Genomic DNA, 21,805 nt, shown 5'->3' on the forward strand with positions numbered 1-21,805 from the left:
TTTTTCAAAGGTATGCCTGCTGACCAACACAACTTTTTGTCCCTGAGTTACATTGCAAGCTTGGAAATGTGGTGCATTCTGACCACAGACTATAACTGGGTGTGAACCAGGCAAATCCTGAGCAAAAACAAAGTAAAATGAATGTTTCTTACATCTCATATGCCAAAATATCTGTTGCCTACCTATATTTTAGAGCCTGAATGGTTTGTTTTTAGAGTGCATGAGACTTACAATTACTTATCCTCAGAGAAACCCACCCCTCCTGTGCAGCTGAAGGAATCATTATTCTGGGACATAAATCCTGTTCTGAAGGATGCTTTCAGTTGCTCAGGCCCCAGGGTAATGGGCAGCCTGGTGGAAGGCTGTGGTAAGGTTTGCAAGTCAGGGAGGGACTCAGTGTACTTCTCAGTGACAAGTTACCTCGAATCATGGAAGGCTGCATATCCGAGAGTCTTTCTGCCAGCCTGTGCCACCAGATTGGTATCTTTGGTATCACCAGGAAGATTATAGGATTTTGTGTGAATGTCACAATTGGAACTATGCCTCTAGTTCCCTTCTTGGACCAGCAACACTGGTACTGCAAGGAGTGGGGAGCTGTTAACTGGATCCAAAGAACCCCACGTTTGAGCTTGAGGGTTCACGACAGAGAAACTGGGATATTCTTGTAGAGTTGCAGTGGGCAGTTTCATCGGAAGATGGGTAATTGAATGATCCAACTGTCTTCACTGACAAGCTATATTCCCTTAGCAAAGATAAGGAATCCCAGTGGAATTGTGCAGCAATACAAGAGGCAGTTTCCACTGTGTGGGTGGGTTGCATGCAGTGGAACATTTTAATTGGCTTTCATTGGAACCCAGCAGTCCTCTCTTGGAACATGTTCTGTGACTTAGTCGATCTTAAGGGGTATCTAGTCTATATTAAGCAAATTAAGAATGTGCTAAGGAACATAAGATGCTGCCAGATCTATCTAGGCCAGTGTTGTCTACTCTGAATGGCAGCTCTGAGTCCAAGGACTCAAGCAGAAGAGCTTTTCCATTACTGATCCCTAAGAACTTTAGGGAACTGATACTTTCTGTGTGCAAAGTCGATGCTCAGCCACCAAACTATGGCCTTGCCTTAAAGAATGGCATGTGAGAAAGTGATCTTGAACCTGTAAGCATAATCAGTGGGGTGGAAAGGAAAAAAAGTTCCCCTAACTTTTTCTTTTTAAAGTTTTTGCATAAGGTTTTCCTTCATCATAAAATTGCCCAAGGAAGGACACAATACAGAGTATATTGTCTTCCTTCCTTGCACGTGCTTTTCTACATTGCCGATACACTTGAAGAATAGGAGTATTGATGCCACCAGACAGGGTTTAACTGCATTGTCTGTTTATTCCACAGCATTGACTGCGCAGGGATTCTTAAACTGAGGAATGCAGACATTGAACTAAGGAAAGGAGAGACAGATATTGGCCGTAAGAACACTCGTGTGCGGCTGGTATTCCGTGTGCATATCCCTGAATCCAGTGGCAGAATAATTTCTCTGCAAGTTGCATCGAACCCCATTGAATGCTGTAAGTCTTTCTTTCTTTCTTTCTTTCTTTCTTTTGCAATAAAGTTATTGCTTTCAAGTTGTGTTAAAAAGAACCATAAACAGGGTAGAAATAAACATAGGAAATGGATAGGCAGATCTTCTGGCCAGAGGGTATTCTTCATGCCCCAGCCTCCAGCTTTCTTGCAAGTTGATTTTACATTAACTGACTAAAGCCTCTAAAGCCGCAATCGTGCACTTATTTACCTAGGCTTTAGGACTAAGCTGCACATGCTAAACAGATAGTGCAAACACTCTAATTCAAATTATGGATATTTGAAATGATTGGGGTACTTCCAGAAGTGATAGAAAGCTGAAATCTGTTATACTTGCTGTCTACAACTGCTTGATTTACTTAAAAATTCAGAAAATGGGACTGTTTTATGGCTCTTAGCCCAAACACATCAGAAGGCAGGCTTCTTCCAGGCAGTACTCCAAGAGAGTGCAGGGCATGCCACATATATGATAAAACGGAGGGGAGTGGGAGTTTCCCTTTTGCATGCTTGAATGATCTGCATGTTGGGGAACAGGGGATTTCCACTGAATGTATGATGATTGCACAATGCAGGCCGCACTCCTCTGGCAGGTCTCCCATGGACAAAATGTTTTCAGCCCACCAGCATATGTTCATGCTCTTAGACACCTTCATGTCCAGCTTCCACGCTTTTGGTGCAGGAAGGTTAAATTCAAAGGGAAGGGTCACCAGAGTTCCACAGGACTGGTGGTAAAGGAGTCTCCATTCTGGCACATCCAGGGAGTCTTAGTCGTTTTTGGAATACTTGCACTTCAGAGTCTCTTTGCTCATCCGATGATGCTGTTTGTTAGTAACCCGAGCTTTCTCAGTGGTTTGGGGGATTTCACAGAATCATAACGAACTATTTTCACTTCTTTTCTTGCATGACTCATATTCATGTAAAAAAACCTGGTTGTAACAATAAATCTCCTGAGAAAGGTTGCTTCAAAGGCCCACTTTGCAGCTTTTGATGGTAGCATTGATGCTTCCTGTAAGCTATGTCAGACTGGGAGATGCTTCCTACTCCAAAATGGGTGCCCCTTGCATCTGATCTCATCAAACTTTAGTGTGGCTAACACAACTGTTGATAGTCTCATTCATGGAGGGTTGATCTGACTCTTCCCTTTCAAACAGCCACATTGATGCCAGTAATCACTACCACATGTTGAGGTAGTGAATTCCAAAAGTTTAATTACGCATTACGTGAAGTTCTGCCGATTCCAATTTATCTGTTACTTGGGGTTTTTCCTTATGCTGCTCACCATCACAGTGAATTGATAATGCATATATGCATGGCAGTGTAATCAATTCTAGTGGAAACCTAGAAGAAAATGCACAGACTAATTAGAGTCTGGGACATAGCTGGTAAGGACAGGATTGCTTATGGCAATCTGCATTTATATGCCACCTTTTTCACCTTGTAAGGAACTGAAGACGGATTTTATAGTCCTCCACTTTATTTTCATCCTCTCAAAAACAACCCTGTGAGGTGGCTAGGCTGAGGGGGAATAACTGGCCCAGAGTGACCCAGTGAGGTTCATGGTCAGACAGGGACTAGAACCCAGATCTCCTAGATAGCCTGCCAAGTTCAGCACTCTAACCACTACGCCACAGTGGCTCCCACATGAGAGCAACCTGCACTCCGTGGGCCACAGTGTCCTGCCCTCAAAGCCAATCAGCCATCAGATCGTTGCCTTCCTTCTTAGGCTATCAGTGGCCCCCATGTTACCATCCTCTGACCTCTTTGTTATCCCCTTTCCTCCAGCAAGCGCCTCCGTGCTGAGAGCCAATGAAATACCAGTCTCTCTCAGCACAGTCGGAACTTGGCTGTTCCATTCCCTGCAACAATGGCTTTGTTTGTAGGAGGCTATGCTCCACGTGCCTGCAGTTAGTGGGCAGGGTTAGCTCCTGCAAAGGCATACTGGCATCCCGCTCTCTTTGCAAATAACTGTTGCACACAAGCCTCACATTTCCCCTTTACTTTTTATGCAGCAGTGGTGCTTCTCAGTTCTCTGCCTGCCTCTGTGAAACATGAGGTCTCTAATGAAAAGCGGGTCAGCTAGAGATAGTAAGCCACAGTTCTTACTGAAATAGTGCTCAGAAGCATCTTTCTTTATCAATCATAAATGGTGTGTGTTGGGGAAGGGCATGGGGAAGGAGAAATCTTTTGAGGCACCTAAGGAGGCTCACAGAGCCAAGAGGCATTTATCAGTTCTGCAAGTTTTGAATTTGGGATGGCATGTTCCTGTCCCAGAACCACCACCAGTATTGCGACTGCTACTTCTGTGCAGTTGGTGATTCTTGTTGATGAGAAAACTTCACGCGGGAGCCGTTTATAACATCTCATAGGGAAAATGGCATACGATGTTCAGTTCAGTGAGTTAGCTGATCCATTGCTCCTACTAATTGCCGCTCTCCCAGGAGGCTGGTGGCTAGCAACGGAGCACCCAGCAATTTTCATTGGCTGGGAGCAAAGCGGCAGCTGCTGAGAAGTGAGGACAGTCTTCAACAAAGAGGTCAAGCAGGGCTGCATGTGTGTTGTGGGATGTGGCTCTGGGTAGATGATAGGGTTTGGAATAACTGCCTAAGAAGCTGAGTTTGTGTGAAGTACAGATCAACCAGTTATGTCTCCAAAGGGGCCTTGCAGCCAGACAGGTATGCAAAACTGATGGCCAGGCTGAGTGACAGAAAAGTCACTCCAGGGGTTGAATATACTGGGGGAGTTGACCCTCAGGCCAGGTGGGCAGAACTGGCCCTCCTGGGGTCCCAATCCAACCCTCAGGGGGTTCTGTGGAGGGCCGTGCCACCTTCCTCACATCATCTGTTGGGTCCTGCTTTTTCACCTAAGAAGGTTTGGTGGTTTCCTAGCCCTTCCAGCTCAGGGGTTGGCAGAGGTTTGGCATCCCAATACATACTAATAGCAAACTTATATTCCATGTGTGGATCCTTCTGTAGCCAAAGCAGTGCTATCCACACACAAGAGGCATGCTCACAGGCATCAGGGGAACCCAAAGTTTGCAGAAACACAGGCGATCTGAAGGGGGGAGACAAAATGCTCTACTGGGGGAGACAAAAGCCCCAGAACAAATCAGTATGGATTGAACATGCTTAGTGGGTTGAAAGCCAGCTGACTGTTACTGGTAAATGGTGGGGTTGGAAAGATGGGTGGGTTGTCAGACTGCCCATGGATGAGCCATACCGTGGGAAGTGGTTAGGGTTCAAATGACAAGCCGACCCATCATGGCTAGTTAGTTACAGTGGGTTGCCATGTGTGATTATGAGCTGCCTAGAAGTGTGGGAGTGTATAATAGGAAGTATACAAATATTTTGAATAACTCAGCTATTGTCTCCTCAATTCTGTTCTCTGCCTCCTCCTATACCAGTCAATGCCTATGTGAAGATCTGTTATGACTGGATACATGAATTTCACATGAATTTTATCCAGCATTGGAGATGTTAAGATAAGCAAAAGGAATTTTACAAGCCATGTAACTTCTCCAGAAAATTTTGTTTCTGTGGTTGAAAGTCTTGACCCAGGAATGTAGTCAGTGGAAATCTGGTTGAAAAGCTTGTGCAGACTACCTGCCTCTACCAGAATTCATGACAGAATGTGTTGTGTCTTCTGGTCACTCTTCAGACCTAGCACTTCCTTTCCTTCCTTCCTTCCTTCCTTCCTTCCTTCCTTCCTTCCTTCCTTCCTTCCTTTAAAACTTTTATATGCCGTCACCAAATGCCTCAGCATCTCAGGACGGCTTATAACGTAGAATTAAAACAATAAAACAGTAACAAGTACAGTAAAATTATATAAAAACAAAAACAACCTAACTACACAATAAATTGGCAAACACAATTCTTAAGTCAAAGTCTGCCAGTGAATGCAAATGCAGGGAGTGGGGGAGGCAGATTTTTCAGGGAGAAACAGACAGCTGGAAGAGACAGTTCACTCCGTCATCCTGCCTGTACATTTTCATCTCACAGCTTTGCTGGGCAGGAAAAAATGGTGAGCCTCAGGGTGCATTTGGAAATGAGAATCAGTGAGTGCAGAAACAGCTGAGTGCTTCTTACTTTGGCTGCTGTCCTCTCCAGGACACGCTGCTTCTCTCTTCGCACCTCTGGGAATGCTGTTTTCCTTGTAAAGTATATACCTTAGAGACTAGCCCTTGAGAATAAGAGATAAGATGGTTCTTTTTCCTCCATGCTAAGGACTTGTATGCTTTTCAGGATCAGTTTGTGGGGAGCCGGGTGGGTGGGTGCTGCAGCTTTCCTTTTCTTCTTTCGGGCTTCCCATAAGCATTTGGTTGGCCACTGCAGAAACTGTGTGCTGAATTTGACAAGCCTTTAGTTTATTGCAGCATGGCTGTTTCTAATGCCTTCTCATTAGAAATATTTGTAAGGCATATGTATGCATGTATGTATGTATCTGATTAATGTTGGCTTCCCCCTGCTCTTCACAAGTTGCTATTTTATGCCAGTGAATTGAGCTGTTTTTTGTTTCTTTTTAATCAACTTACTTAGCAATGTCTTTTTTCCCTTTCATTGCATTCCTGCTCTTCCACTCTATTTCCCCATAAAATTAGATATTCTGCATTTATGATATGTGGCACAGTTGTAAGTTCAATGGAAAGAAATAGTCAGTTTGAAGAACGTCTCATCTTGGCAGCCAGGCTATGGCTTTCCTGCAACCTGAAAAAGCCAGCTGGTTGATTGTCAACAGTAGGCTAGAGGGTAGTTAAAAGAGTGAGTAAAGGATCATTCTGGTGACTCCCAGGAGATTCGTCAGCTGCCTGATTGTAAGCAGTGGACAACAAATGCGTTTTGCATTTTTAACAGCTCTCTGAACAGTTGATGTCCCTCTCTGTTCTCATAAAGCCTCTGCATCAAGTGAGCTCAAATTCCAGGCATAAAATAAACAATTCAAATTCATAGACTAAATGCAAATGGACTTCTTTTGCATAAGTGAATTTTGTTTGTATACTTGCTTCTGAGCTCAGTCATTAATATCTTGTGAGAGGAAGCGGTTATATCATAGCAAGGAAAGTAGTGTAGTGGCATTCTGAGAAAAGTATGGTTAAGAGGATGCAGAAGTCAATAATTTAGATTCTTCATCTGTTCTGCTATCTCTGTTGGGAACAATACTTCTGACTTAAATAGTATTAGATGATAAAGCAGAATGAAGTTCAGACATTTAGAAGCAGTATTCAGCAAAGACTCCAAAATAAGAGTGGACTTTGGTTAAGACTTTTTCGGGTCTACCTTAGGTCATCTGAGCACCATCTTTTAGGAACTGTATCTCCCTATTTATATGGATTGGAAACTTGCCATTTTAATCAAAGAAATTGGTTTCTGAACTCACTCATCTGCCTAATAGATTACTACCCAAAAGTTTCTAAGAACTTTGGGGTTACTTAGAGAAATGAGTGGGTGAAGGGGGAGACTGTCATAAATCACAATTGTCCTGGATTTATTAATTATTTTATTTATTTATTGTATTTATTACCTACCTTTCTTCCTGCAAGGACTCAAGGTGGCTTATATAACCCCCTTCCTCTCCATTTTATCCTCACAGTAGCCCTGTGAGGTAAATCAGGCTGACTGTTAATAACTGATTCAAATAACCTAATGAGCTGAGTGGGGACTAGAGCCCAGATCTCCCAAGTCCCAGTGCAACACTCTAACCACTGTGCAACACTGCCTCTCCATTGTATTCATTAATCAATTTATGATGAATTTCAGCTGCATGCAGATTTTTTTTGGCCCAAGGGCTGCATCAAATGTCTGCGGGGTTGGCATGGACTGCACATATGTGCACAAGTATGCACACACACCACACTCTCATGCATGCTTGTCACATTCTTGTGTGCACACCCATAACACTCCCTTCAACGTATCATTTCCCCACACACAGCACTTCACCCACAGACCATTCCTTCACCACACTCGCACCCTCCAGCTGCTGCAAGACTTTGTTTCGCAGTAACAAATTCTAATTCCCCTCCCCAAGCCCCATGCTGAGGTTCATTCAATACAAGCCTCATTCTCATGCAACACAAGCCTAAGAATAATTATTAAGTATTATTACTACTACTACTACTACTACAATATTGCATTTCCCTGTCACCCCATGACTGAAGCTGTCTGGGCAATTAAGCAATTGAAATGTGTAAGCCAGGACCCCTCAAGTTTGTTCTTTAAGCGTTCCCCCTTTTTCCAGTAGTGGCAGCTGATGGGAGCCTGGGAGTTGCTAGACAGGGCTTATTTTTTATTTTATTTTATTTTTTGAATTCATATCCTGCCTTTTTCCTACAAAGGGCTCAAGGCAGCTTACATCTCCTCCTCCATCTTATCCCCACAATGACAACAACCCTATGAGGTAGGTTGGGCTGAGAGTCTGATTGGCCCAAAGTCACCCAGTTGGCTCCATGGCTGAGTGGGGACTAGAACCCAGATCACCTGAGTCCCAGTCCCATGCTCTTAACCACTACACCACACTGGCCCTCTCACAGTGGGGGCTTGGTGGGGGTGAGTACTGCCTACAGACCACACTCTTTGAGCCCCTGGGCTGTGGGATTCAGGACTATCTATCAGTCTTGGGATGATGATTCCTAGGATTCTGGCTCCCATAGTAATGACTGTCCTCAAGGAATCCAGGCAGAAGAAAAGTAACAGCCCAAGGTGCTCTGTGGTTACACTGCGTAACCGCACATTTCCTGGAGGATCAAGAAGGATTAAGGGGAAGTGCTTTTCAAGTGTGATAGTGAACCTTGCCCATCACTGGTTTTGTCTGCCGTTAATCTTCTTGGTCGGTCGGGTGCTCTGGTAGTAGCGGGGAGACAGAATGTCTCTTCCTATGTCTTTAGAGTGAGTTCTTCTTCTTCCCTATGGTGTATTTTGAAAGGTGAGAGGAAAGAGAGAGAATGTGATCTTACTTTTCTGAATTATTTTGTTTGGTATCAAAAGTATCATAACCAAGAGCCTCCAAAATTTGCTTGGAATAAATGGATCAAACTCCCTTCCCTCCACACACACACACACACACACTTTTTAATTTTTATTTTACCAAAAAAAAAACAAAAACAAAACCCCAAAACAAAAAGACAACAAATAGCAACAAATAGCAAGAACATGTGAAGAGTCATGCTGGAGTCTACCAAGGATCCATCTGGTCTAGCATCTGTTTGCGCGAGTGGCCAGCCATTTACCCATGGAACCCTGCAAGCATAACAGGAGTTACAATTGCCATATTCGGATTCTTGAAGAATTCAAAATCCTTTGAGAAATCACATATGGCTCAAACACCAATAGCAGTTGAGAAAATATTTGCATCAATAGGTCAGTCATACCAACTGGATTAAAATATTGCAAACATCAGGATTAGGTGTATTGAGTGTGTTACTCAGTGTAAGGTTTCCTTTGTCTGTATGATTCTACAATCTCCCTGCTTGAGAGAATTAAAAAAAGTATTTACACAGTGTTGAAAAGGTTACAGTGCCAGGTAATGAAGAGTCAGTTCTAAGATACCTATGGGAGGAAGCGAAATTATATACTCATTTTTCCCTCTTACCCCATGTTAAGTGTTGCTCTTAAAAATGGAGGAAAGCTTTCAGAAGCTGAGTTCCACACAGAATCTGTGCTGGGTGGTATGTCACTTTGCGTGAATGGTACTTTTGGTTTATAGTTTTAGAACTGGTGTTTACCAGACTGTACTGCTACATAGTCAACGGTGATATAAGCAGGATATCCAATGCAAACAAACACTTAACATCCTAAACATTTTAAAAGGATATTTTAGGACATTGAAAAATGTGGGAAAGGGTGAATAAAATGATCCAGGGGCTGGAGGTACTGCTTTTGAGGAAATACAACCATGTCTAGGATGGTTCTGCTTGGAGCTAGCAGCTGAACACAAGCATACCTTGGGCATTGTGTCTGCTGTGGTACTTCAGAAACACAGAGGAAATACAAAATGTCACACTGGATTTGGGAACCAGCTTGTTGAGAATCTCACCTTTAATTTATAGAATCATGGAATCATCGAATAGTAGAGTTGGAAGGGGCCATGAAGGCCATCGAGTCCAACCCCCTGCTGTTGCAGGACACCATGTTACACCATCTCACTCAGATGGAAGATAGTTACTTCTTGAAGACAGGCTTTCAAGCAAATGTATAGTTCTTCAGGTTGCAAAGATGTGTTTTGAAGTGTGAGGGTGACTGATGTCATCTCAGAAGCCAGGAGAATTATCAAGCAAGATTTCCTAGCTTGGGGGTAGGACTTCATTGTGTGCATAGCTCCTGGCCTCTCCCCATAATGAACCAAAGAAGACATGGCATAAAATGAGAGTGATCGTGCAAATTTTCTTAATTTGTGTATGTATTTGCACAGAATTCAACATTTTGGAGTGAAAAGTGTGGATCGCCTTGACATGCAATTTTGAAACTTTTTGCACTGATTAATCTGACCCCTGTGTGCACATGAACTTCTCTGTGACATCTGATTGACATGGAGGCATAAAACTTTCTGATGAGCTGGATAGACCATTGGCTTTGAGCCAAGCACAGCCTGTGTACTGGGTGTTGAGCAGGGGCTTCAAGATTGTTTGTGTTTAAGCTAAACATCTTTCCTTTGTCCTGTTACTTTGCAATTCTGACGAGTAGGCTCAGCAAACTCCCCAATAACTATAGATGCACCCCTTTTTTCTTTTCTTCTGCTGGACATAATGTAATTTTTGGCATGGAGGATTTGAAACATCTTGATCTGCAGGCAGCCCAATAAAATAAAGAAAATTCCCACCCACCCCCAGTGCTATTAACGAGGCTGAAATGCTGTTTCAAGGCAAAAGTGAGTGTTTCTTTAGCAGTTGCTTTCCTGCATTATGTCAGTGGCGGTTGCTATTGAAAGTAAACATCCCAACTGGATAAGTCAACAGTGTTATGTTTACACAGGGCTCATAAACTACAGTAGCCGTAGGTCTGCTTTATGGAGTGCCAGCCCCTGAGGGGAAGAGAAGGAATAGTGTGAAATAACAGGCCTACAATTCACCTATCCTAGCCTTTAGAGGCTGTGAATTTACTGGGGATTAATACAGCATGTAAAAGAAAATAAACTTACTCCATCTGTGCCAGTGTATCTATTCCACATGACTCCCTTTTGTAGATGAACACTGAAAAGAGCAACCAAACAACAGATCCTGGTACCTTTTTATTGATTTATTTTAAATCCTTCTAGCATTTGGAAATTATGCACCTTGAAAACAGGGTTTAACCTAGAGACTTCAGAGTGGGCAGGCAGCATTTCCAAACTGAAAGCATCAAATCAAAATTTAAATGACATTAAAAGCCAGAAGGCAATTTCTACATTGCAATTAGATTTTTAAAAATGTCTTATTCATTCCAACAATAACCAAGTAGGCAAAAGCTGCCTCCCATTGTGGGATGAGAGGGGCAAGACATCCTCGTTTGTAGTTCCCAAACATTCAAATTGACTGGAACTTTGATTAAAGATGGATTAAACTGCTATGAAGATGCCAGTTCGTTTCTGCACTTGGACACAGATAGCAACAGTGCTGGTAGAAAAGCATTTATCACACCTTTGCAGTTTTATCTGTGAGCTATTCTCTCTTTCAAGGCTTGATTAGACATGACTTTTACCATGCAGTTTGGTGTCCTGCAGCTTTTTTTTTTTTAAACAAGTGGTCTGGGTAGGGAGCCAATGGAAGATTTGCCAGGGCAGTAGCATGGTCAAAGAGTTAAAGCTTCACAGCCTTCATCTGACTCGCCACCACAACACATACCACCTATTCATTAAACAAAAACAACAGAGTGGCAAACTATGGGATAAAAGCCATGCCCATCTTGGCATTCAGACTCGTTGGGGATGGTGGAGGCTGTGATCTGACAAATCTAGAGGACCCCACCTTTGAGAAGGCTGCTGTAAATGGTGGAGTCCAAAAATGTGATTTTGACTTGCAGATCTCTCTCAGAATGGGCAGAACTGAGCTGATGCACATAATGGTTCATGCACATAGATGTTCAGTTAATCAGCTCTGTGTGCATCATAGGAGGGAGAGCCCCAAAACTAGCCATCTTAGTGGCAGTCATAATCTATTTCCATCCTACATCTTTCCCTGGCCAAGATTTTTGACAGAATTTTTAGGGGAAATGCGTAACACAGGGGAGGCAGTGGAATTTTGCTCTTGTTACTGTTAGGGACAAATGTCAGTCATATGGCTGCCGTATTTACATTTGCAATGCAAAAAAGTAAAATTAAAATTAGTCGTTCCACATGTGGTTAGGTATTACAAGGAAAGTCCTTCTTCTCATATGATTTCATTGTTAGTTTGTTTTACACATTCTTCTACACATTCTGTATCAGGTTTGATGTTTTATTTTGCATATTGTGCATTGTTTGTTGAATCTTAAGCCTAAGATTCTTTCCCTATTTGACAGAGATCAGTGGGCCTGAACAAATACATGATATTAATTGACTAATTACAGAGGGGCCTGTGGGGTCCCGGTCCTTCTCCTGTGCCTTGTTGCATTTAGGACCTGCCACAGGGCTCAAATGAAAGCTGTGCCTTGCCTAGAACCTTGACAAAATGTCCCAGCTGTCCTGTTTAGGGAAACAGATCTGCTTCCAGTTTGGAGATTTTTACAGAAGGAGCTGAATAAACATTTACTGCTTGGGTTCTCCTAATGGTAAGGCCTGTGTCCTCTCTCAGCCATAGCCCACTGGTGCAGCACATGCTTCAACTGCCAAAGGTTGTGGGTTCAATCCCCGGCATTTCCCAAAGTTGCACAGGCTGCATGGGGAAGTTCCACTGGTCATAGATTCCCCACTGCTGTCCTAGAAAGTCCTGCTTTCAAATGCTTCAGGGATATCAGAGCCTAAATTCTGCCTAAATTCACCGAGAGCCACCCTCAGTGAATGTTTAAAAAAACCGCTGGGCAAGATGGAGCCATTCCTGCTTTAGTGCAAAGTTGTTCTCTCAAGGAGGTAGTAGGGTGTTCTTGTAAGTATGGAGGAGTGAGGAGGAGGAGGAGTAGGGACTGGTGGACTAGATGGACCTTTGGTCTGATCCAGCATGGCTTTTCTTATGTTCCTAATATGGCACCCCATGGAACTTTTGAACTACAGTTGCCATCAGTCACAGTCAGCATGATCAGTGGTCAGGGATTATGGAAGCTGCATTCTAAGACATCTGGAGGGCATTATGTTGGAGAAGGCTGGTGAAGACACTTTGGAGCTCCTCAAAATCTTTTTCAGATATAATAACCCGAAACAGTTAGGTGTCTTCAGTAAACTTGGTCGCTTAAAGTGAAACCTTTAAAACAGAATGCACATATTTGAAATACCTTTGTCAAACTACATTGGAACTCCCTTCAGAAATGCCCAGTTGTCTCGGCAGAAATATTCTCAAAGGCAGCATTTAAAGCTTTTTTTCCCTTGACTGCTATAGATGGATTTTTATCTATTTATTTATTGCTAGCTATCATTTACTCTTGAGTTTTCAAAAGTATAAATCTTCTGTTAGAGGTAAATCCAATTATGAACCTTGACTATTTACAAAGAATGATTTATCGTAAAAGCCATGTGGAAAAAATAAGCAACTTCTGTGAAAGTAATTTTAATGTATACTACTGGCAGCCTTTTGGGCCAGCTGTATGAATACACTATGAAGTGTGCTCAATTTAAAAAAGCAAACTAAAATTGTGGGAATAATTAATTGTGATAGTTCTGAGCTGTATTATGGAAAGTACTTATTGTTAAGTAGATTAGTAATCACCCCGTGAATGACTCTTTATGACCAGTTGAGACTTAATAAACATTGCATAACATTGGACAGTTTTTAAACTTGGCATATTTATATTTGGTGTTAGAACTGTACTGATCTGGGAGTTTTTAATGCATACTACAAACCTTTCTTTCCCACCTGGCCTGCACTGTTTTCAGTTAACAGTATCAAACCCTGCAGGAGTGCAACAAACTTGTTCAGATACACATAAATGCGAAGGCAGTTCAGTAGCAGAACCTGTGTCTGGCATAAGGGAGGTCAAAGTTTGACCCCTGGTATGTCCTAAAGCTCATAGGTAGCACTAGAGAAAATGTTTTCTTGGGACCATCGGAAAGGTGTACCACTCAAAGGTTGGGTCTATATTGACCAGTATTTTCATTTGATATAAATTAGCTTTGTGTATTCAGACTTGAGTATGCAAGAGTATGCAAATACACAAAAATCAGTCCTCAAAATGTTCAACATAGGTCTTTCTAGCAGTGATGGATAGATTAGTCTATTTCCAGGCTCTGTCAGTTTCATGCTCATTTAGACCTGTTGTTGGTGATACAAAAACAAAAAAGATATTCAAAAATGCACATTTAAAGTACATATATTTTTTCCTGAAATCTGAATTTTTGTACACACATCTCTTTAAGTTATGTGGTTTTAATGCACTTTTAAAGCTGGAAAGTTCATTACAGAATTTTGACAAGTACATGGTGTACATCTCAGGCTGTGCATTAGTTGAGGAAGTGCAAATTAAACCTGTTCACTTAAAAATGTGGACAGAACACAGTTCTCCATTATCTCTGCTTTCTAGCAGCCACAGAAAGTAGCTTGAAGCCCATTGTTCAACCACTCCGCTACTAACCTAAAGCTGATTTCCTGTTCAACCATCTTCTGCTGCTTTTTAAAAAATGCCTTACCCAGATCGATTCTATACAAGAACAGAACGTACAATTTGTTAGGCACAGCTTTTGCACACCACTATAAATCTGTGCAATGCCAGCTTGAGTGCTGGTTATCATAAGTATAGACTCAGCTCATAGCAAAGCATTTAGGCAGTCAAAGTGCCTTGATTATGGTTCAGCCTGAGCAGGAATAGAACAAAAAGGCTGTGAGAACTGGCTGACAGTCAAAGGTTCACTGCTTTTCAGCCATCTTTTCTCCACCCCACCTCTATGACACACACACAAAATAAGCAGTTCTCAAGGAAAGATGGTTAACAGAATTATTTGGAGATATTCATTACAGGGTTTGGATGAGTGTGGAGGAGTCTGAATTCAGGGCCTGAACTCTTAGGTCACTTAACCTATACAGTTCTCCTAGAGACACATCTGGACCAGTCAAAGTAAAGGACTTGATCCTTTCCAGATGTTGCAGTTGTGGGGGAAGAATTCTCAAATGGCAGTTCTTCTGTATCTTTCTGGGTATCTATCTAAGTACTTCTACTAAGTTCCATGAATTATCTTATACAATGATGCTCTGTAAGGCAGTCTTATGGAATCATGGTTCTCAAGATTAGTCTCCTTAAAAAGCACGACACCTGCAGAGGGAAATCTATGTTCTCCCCAACTTCTCTATCCAGAGATGGCACACTTGCCTAGAATGAACCAGGAAATGGACAACTGTTATTCATTATGGTTGCTCTGGATGGGGCAGGAAAACCAGTGGGGTCCCAATGACAAGTTAGATTGAACATATACATTATGCAAGTTTCTATGGATGGGTCCTTTATGTGCAACATCTGGTCTTTCTAACTTTGATCTTTGGTGGCCATTCAATGATTTCGGTGAAACTAAGGATTCCTATCTCAAGTTTCCGGGTCCATGGGTTGGAGGGCATCCATGGACAAAGGGAAAAATATGCCCATACACATGCAGCCCCTTCAGCGTCAGTAATGGTTAAGGGAGCAGAGTGAAGTTGGACACACATGAAAAATGTTCATGTAGTAATATCGAGGGAGTAGGGATGGTAGGTACAATGTGCTATGGGTTTGGTGAACATAATTTTGAAGATTGTATGCTTCTGCATGCCTCAGGGTTTCTCTAGGTATGCTGAATTGTCTGGTTCGTGGTGGCTACACCCGTTGTTCTCAAAGCGATTGGCACAGAACCACACCGATTCAGTATTAAAAGGAACAGTGTACATATTTACATATACATGCTCATGTATATCAGCAGAAGGGCAAAGTTTTGGGGACTGGACACTTTTCTGCTACTCAGATGGTTAAAAAAGGCTCATATTTTAGCTTGGAATGAGTTGTGCTTTAGTTCTGCTTAAAGGAATTCAGGATTTATTCACTGGAATCCAATCTGCAGGTGGTATATTTAAGGTTCCAGAATTGTAGTGTACTTGCACTTGAATATTTGGCCACTGATTTGGAAATAGACATGGGCTGATTCCAGCTCATTCAACCAAATTCTCCTTTGTCAGGGACAAGAAGTAAGGCCAGCACAGCTGAAGCATTGGAGCCAGCTCCCAAATATTTCCAAATAAAAATGCTTTTGAGTATAAGTTTTCTTTTTCCTCTTCCTTTTTTTCAGCCCTAAATTTAGCCACATGGAGAAGTTCCTCTGGCAGCCAGGGGATGGTCATGGTGACAAAATAGACCCTGTGGGTAGTTCTGACATTTCCTAGTAAAAAAAAAGTTTTGATTTCATTCCTGTCTTTATTTTGTCCACAGCCCAACGCTCTGCCCATGAACTTCCAATGATTGAAAGGCAAGATGTGGACAGCTGCCTGGTGTATGGTGGACAGCAGATGATCTTAACTGGCCAGAACTTTACCGCAGAATCTAAGGTTGTATTCACAGAGAAGACACCAGGTATGCCATATTTCACATTATTTCTCTAATCTGACTGATCAAAGACATCCTTGACTTGTGGGACTGGGTCCTAAAAGCAGTTCTTCAGATGGGGCCAGTGTGACTAGAAATGAAAGCAAGAAAATGTGTTTATCTTTCCATGACACCAAGCAGGAAAGAGGAGTGAGTTGCTGTGATAAACTGACCCTGCTGCTCCCAGAAGGAAGGGCTGGGGCTCAGCACTGCTCTGGTACCCCTCTTCCTTCCCCCAAGGTGCCAGTCTCTTTCCCATGCCTTGAACAGCCCAACAGACGATTAGCACCGCCTCTGGTTTCCTGCAAAGGTAGGATTTCCTTTTCAGTAGGAGTAGACAGGTGAGGCACCAGAGGAGCCCCAAGAATGGGGGCGTCACAACAAACATGATGCACAAATGCAGGTGCTGTCCTTTGGGAACCTCCTGTTCCCTCATGTCCCAGTAACTTAGGTTATGCAAAGACTTTATTGCTTGGGGACCAAAAGGACATTTTGACAGAGAGCCAGCAAAATTAAATAAGAACATCTACCAAGAGACAATTTACCGGAGGTTAGATTGTATGGCTGCTGGAATCTATCACTACTGTTACAAGTAACTCTACAAAACCATTTTTTTTTAGTATATGGTGTACTATTTTTTTTTTTTTTTGATGTAACCCTGTGCAAGTATTTAATTCCAAATAACCGAGCAGCTCTGAGGGAATCAATACTTAAAGAATATTGAGATACTGCAGCTGAGTCAGAAAACAGAGCTGTTGGTTGGTGGAACAAGAGAACTGGAACAAAGATATGGAGCTATGTCTAAGAACAAGGTCGATACTGTGTTTTGTTTTATTTTTGTCTTACTGTTAAACCTTCCCGAGATTACGGTAAAGGACGGTCTAAAAAAGTTTTAAATAGATAAATAAAATAAGACTTGTTGGTAATGCTATAAGGATCACTCTTAGATGGAGGGCAGCTGAAAATGTGTATTCATTGCAATATCTAGGCTGCCTGTGTTGCCAAAAAGGGAGTGGACTTTTGGTCCTTTAAAGAACACTGAAATAAAGCAAAATTCAGCCTGTCCTTCCTTACCCTGTACTGCGGCAGCACAAGGGAAGAAAACGCCTCTTCTGGAATTTCTGGGTTTCTGTTGAAAAAGAAAGCGGTACAGTGCAAAGTGAAAGTTTTTCAAATTGCTGCTGTGCTATACAGTTTTCAAGTGGCAGATAGGTGTATGAGTCACTTAGAGGCATCAGTGACTGATGAAGGGCTTTTGCTTATAACAAAACTTGCTTAGCGTAAAACTGTGGTCAGCAAGAAGTTTTGCTTTTGAGAGGAGAATGGGATGGCATTTCCCTCCCTCTGCATCCCTAAGTGGGGCCAGCTAGCTATTTCCACAGCCACCAGTGCTGTTCATCCACATCTCTTTTTTCACTACTGCAAGAATCAGTGGGACAAATTTGTCCCAGGAGCTGCAGTCTCTGGATCCCACTGTAAAAAACAGACTTGTCTCCTTTGAGTCCTCTTTACTACACTTTCTCTTTGCATTCAGGGTGGCTTGCTATGAATAGCTGAAGTTGTGCTTTGATTTCTGACCTGAATCATACATGACCTCAAAAAGAAAAAGAAAAATTTCTTAGCATGCACTCATTGTTTTCAGTAGGTGAGCTACTCAGAAGTTCAAACAATGGCAGTGACTAATAAGAATATAGCACTTTACATTCTCAGGCAGTTATAGGATTGACCGCACAGGCTCTGATTCATTTGGTTAGTAATAGCTGTGGACAATGACTTTTAAGCCTTCAAGGACTGGCTCCACTTGAGGTGCACTGCAGGTTTCTCATGTGCAAGGGGGTTTTTAACTTTACAGCGAGATGAAGACCGAGAAGCTGCCCTGCTGTGCAATGTGCTCCCTTAGAAACTGCTTTCGGAACTCTGAAATTTGCAAGAATATCCTCCAGTGAGATGTGGGGAACTGCTATTTTAAAAAAAAGAAAGCTGAAAGCCTCAGTTTGCTTGTATGTATGCACAGGGATGCATGCATAATGGAATCTGATGAATAAGAACTTTAGACTTGGCTTTCCTGCATTTAAGCAAATCAGGAGGTCTTTTTGTAAGGTTTGTTTAAGGTGGCTTTGAAAAAGTCTGGAATATCTAGTAGCCTACAAAAAAGGTTATCCATTCTGTCTACTCATACATGTTCAGCTCAGTCACTTGTGGAATACTGATATTCTGGAAGGAAAAAAAATAATGTGGGGAACCAACTCCAATCCATGTCTCTTCCTTTGATCCCCTGGAGGTAATTTTGAGTCATCACAGGTGATCAGACAAATAGCTGTTAAGGGAGCTGTGAAGCTGACCTAAGTCCAGACCCTTCCTTCGGTACATTGCTTTGTTCTCAACTTCTATAGACCATCACAACATCAGAACATTACTTACAGAGAAGAATGTACAAAGAATGATGTATTTCCATATAAAGAAGTACTTGTTGGGGAGTGCCTGTTGCCTTCAAACTCTGTTTTGGGTTTCCTGAAGACATCTCACTGATGCTGTAGTTACATTTTTCTATGTTCCTTTTCGAGTGGTGTCCTTTAGAACAACAGCAGTGACTCCCTTGGGAAGAGGCCGCAGTGCAGTGGAGCATACGTTAGAGCTGTGGACTGAGTGCAGTAGATGGAGCATCTGCTTCGGCTGCAAGAAATCCCAGGTTTTACCAAGGATGGCAAATATCCTGCCTGGAACCCTGGAGAGTTGCTGTCAGTCAGTGTTGCCAATGCGGTTTAGAGAGACCTATAGTCTGATTTAGTATATGGGGGCTTCCTGTGTTCCTAAGTAGCATCCTTTCTGCTATGCCGTTCTGTGTTCTTGTGTTTCACAAAGCTGGCCCGTGCTTCAAAGGGTTTGCCCATCACCTTCCTCTTTCCCAGCCTATCTATTTTATTTATTAGATTTATATCCCACCTTTTTCTTCTCTTCTCTTCAGAACTCGAAGTGGATTATAGCATTCTCCTCCTGCTCTCCATCTTATCCCCACAGCAACAACCCCATGAAGCAGGTTGGGCTGAGAGTCTGACTGGTCCAAAGGTACCCAGTTGGCTCCATGGCTGAGCAGGAACTAGAACCCAGATTGCCTGATCCCTGTCCCACGCTCTTAATGGCACACTGGCCACACTGGCCTAGTCGCATATTGTGATGAAAGGCTGTTTGTAAACACTGGTTGCAAGGGGCTGCCCTTTACTTTGGAGCTGCTCCTTGGAAGGACTTCAGACAGGAAACTCAGCACAAGTGGAGCGCTTAGGCCAGTGCACCTCTGTATATGCCCACTCAGCCACAGGTAGGCAAATTTAGAACTATCTGTGACAACCGTGCTTGATGGCAAAGTCTGACTGAGTTGCGTGTTTCCTTCCAGAAGGCTGATTGGCAGCTCAGAGGCAAGCAAGCCACAAGAAGCCCGTGGTGGGCGGGCTGTGCATCCTCCTTGTTGTCACTGTCACGGCTAATTTCCTCTTTCAGATGGCTGAGGCTAAGCAAAGGCCTGCGATTTTATGAAGGGAGGAAAGAAAAAAGCACCAGCACTCCGAGTGGGATGCAGGCTCGCTTATCTCCCTGTTTCGCTTTGGTGACTCACAGGGGCATATACATCCTAGCAGTACTTTCACTCGTCTCAAGATCAGCCTAGCTCGGCTGTGCAGTTACTGTGCAGCAAAATGCTCGCCATTGTGCTGGGGCGGGTGAGTGGGAGGGCCTGGTCTCCTGCCAAGACTTGGGGGTGGGAGCAGTGCCTTTTTGGATCCATGCACAGTGCAGGAGGTCCAAGAGACCTCCCTGCAGTGGAGAGGCCAGCCTGCCATTGCCAGGCCAGGAAACATCACTCGCCCTCACCCCAGCTGCGTATTCACTGACTTCTCTTTGCTTGCAAGATGCCTTTTGCAAGACTGAAAGGCCAGGATTCCCCTATGTGAATCAGAGGCGTCAGGCTGCATAGGGGATGCCCCTGTTATGAGGACCATATTGGTTGCCTCCCCAGGTGACCCAGCCACTGAGAATGGCACCCACACCCAGCACCCCTACTGCTTAGGGCCCCAGGGTCCCCGTAGGAGCCACTGTTGATACTGATCCTGGGACTCCTGCACCAAGTGGCCCACCATTTAAATTATCCATAGTGCCTATTGTGGCTGGTCATTAAGGGAAATTAAAATGTCAGGCACCCTGGGGGATTATGGCTAATTAAAATGGTGAGTGGTTTGTTGGCTCACCCAAGGGGGCCAACAGATGTAGGAGGGGACCTAGTACAAATGCTTTCTGGTGTGAGAGCTGGGTTCAAATCTGAACCCAGCCCTTTCAAGATTAACCCTAGTCACATGCGTATTTCTGTTACACCTTTATTCCTGCACTGGTTGGCTTACGTAATTCTCTTCCTCTCTTTTTATCCTCACAACAACCATGTGAGGGAGGCTAGGTTGAGAGTCTGTGACTGGCTCAAATTGAGGTTCATGGCTAGGGACTAGAACCAGCATCTCCCAAGACCTAATGCAGCGCTTCAGCCCTTGCACCACACTGGCTCTCAAGCTTTGTTTATGTTTCCTGAGCACAAAGGAATGAGATGAAACTGACTTCTAAATAAATCAGAGGTGGGAGGCAGTGATCCTCTAGATATTCTTGGACTGCAACTTCTACCTGCCTCAGCCCACATTGTTAATGGTTGCATGGGATGGAAGTTGTAGACTGAGGGCCAGAGTTGCCTCAACCCATGATAGAAATAGAGATCAGTTAAGAAAGAGTAATCCAATGGAGAATTATCCCCAGATGAATGTAAGTGTCATGCCACAGAACAGTTATTGTAAGTTAATATGCTGTCAGCTAAGACTGGGAGGTTGAAATTCCCTAGTTAGAATTTCTGTTCAGCATAGGCTGAGTGAGTGAACTTTAGGCAGTTTCTCATCTCTCCATCTTTACCATCTTCCTGCTCATCTACATTATGGGGTTTTGTAAGACTTCTGGGATAATGTATACATAATCTGAAAATAAGCTGTATAATGCTAAGCTTTTTTAGTCTGATAGGATGGAGAAGTCAAGTTTATTAGGACCAAACTAAACAGCATCCTAATGACTTGGGAAGCTTTAGGAAAAAATAGGTGGGGAAAGGATTAAACCTCCCTTCCTGGAGTGCCACAATCCCAGTCCAAATTAGGAGCAAAAAGAAATCTCAGGTACATGCCATGCCTTTTGTGTAACATGTACTTAGGCTTGCAGGGTGAGGTATGGGGAGTTCCATCTTTTTCTGTCACATGCCTCTACCTCACACCCTGTGCTCTAAGCTTGCTTAAGCTGGTACCCACCAAAAGATTTGAACCCAAACCAGATGCGGCCTGCAGGGTCTGAGAAGAAAGAGCTGACACAAACCCTACAAGCCTTCAAGATATAGGTGTGTGTGTCCATGTTTTCAAGGAGACCAAGTGAAGTCTAGTGGTTAGAGCATTGCATTGGGAACACCCATGTTCAAATCCCCATTTGGCCATAAAACTCACTGGCAGACTCATCCTAACTCACCGCACAAGATTGTTATGTTGAAAGAATGGAGAGCAGGTAGGTCATCTATGCAGGATAGGGAGGGAGGGAGGGAGGGAG

General features: G+C 43.1%; 1 protein-coding gene across 5 annotated transcripts in view; it reads left to right on the forward strand.

Moving 5' to 3' along the window:
• NFATC2 (nuclear factor of activated T cells 2) overlaps positions 1-21,805 on the forward strand; it is a 163,780-nt gene that overhangs the window by 63,726 nt on the left and 78,249 nt on the right. For all 5 annotated transcript variants that reach the window (XM_044455310.1, XM_044455311.1, XM_044455309.1 and 2 more), the window contains exons 5-6: positions 1,383-1,555; positions 16,043-16,183. In XM_044455310.1, the coding sequence (XP_044311245.1) occupies positions 1,383-1,555; positions 16,043-16,183 (314 nt within the window). The remainder of the gene's footprint in view (positions 1-1,382; positions 1,556-16,042; positions 16,184-21,805) is intronic.

The sequence above is a fragment of the Varanus komodoensis genome, unplaced genomic scaffold (genome assembly GCF_004798865.1).
Source record: "Varanus komodoensis strain SLA01 unplaced genomic scaffold, ASM479886v1 scaffold8, whole genome shotgun sequence".
Lineage (NCBI taxonomy): Eukaryota > Metazoa > Chordata > Lepidosauria > Squamata > Varanidae > Varanus > Varanus komodoensis.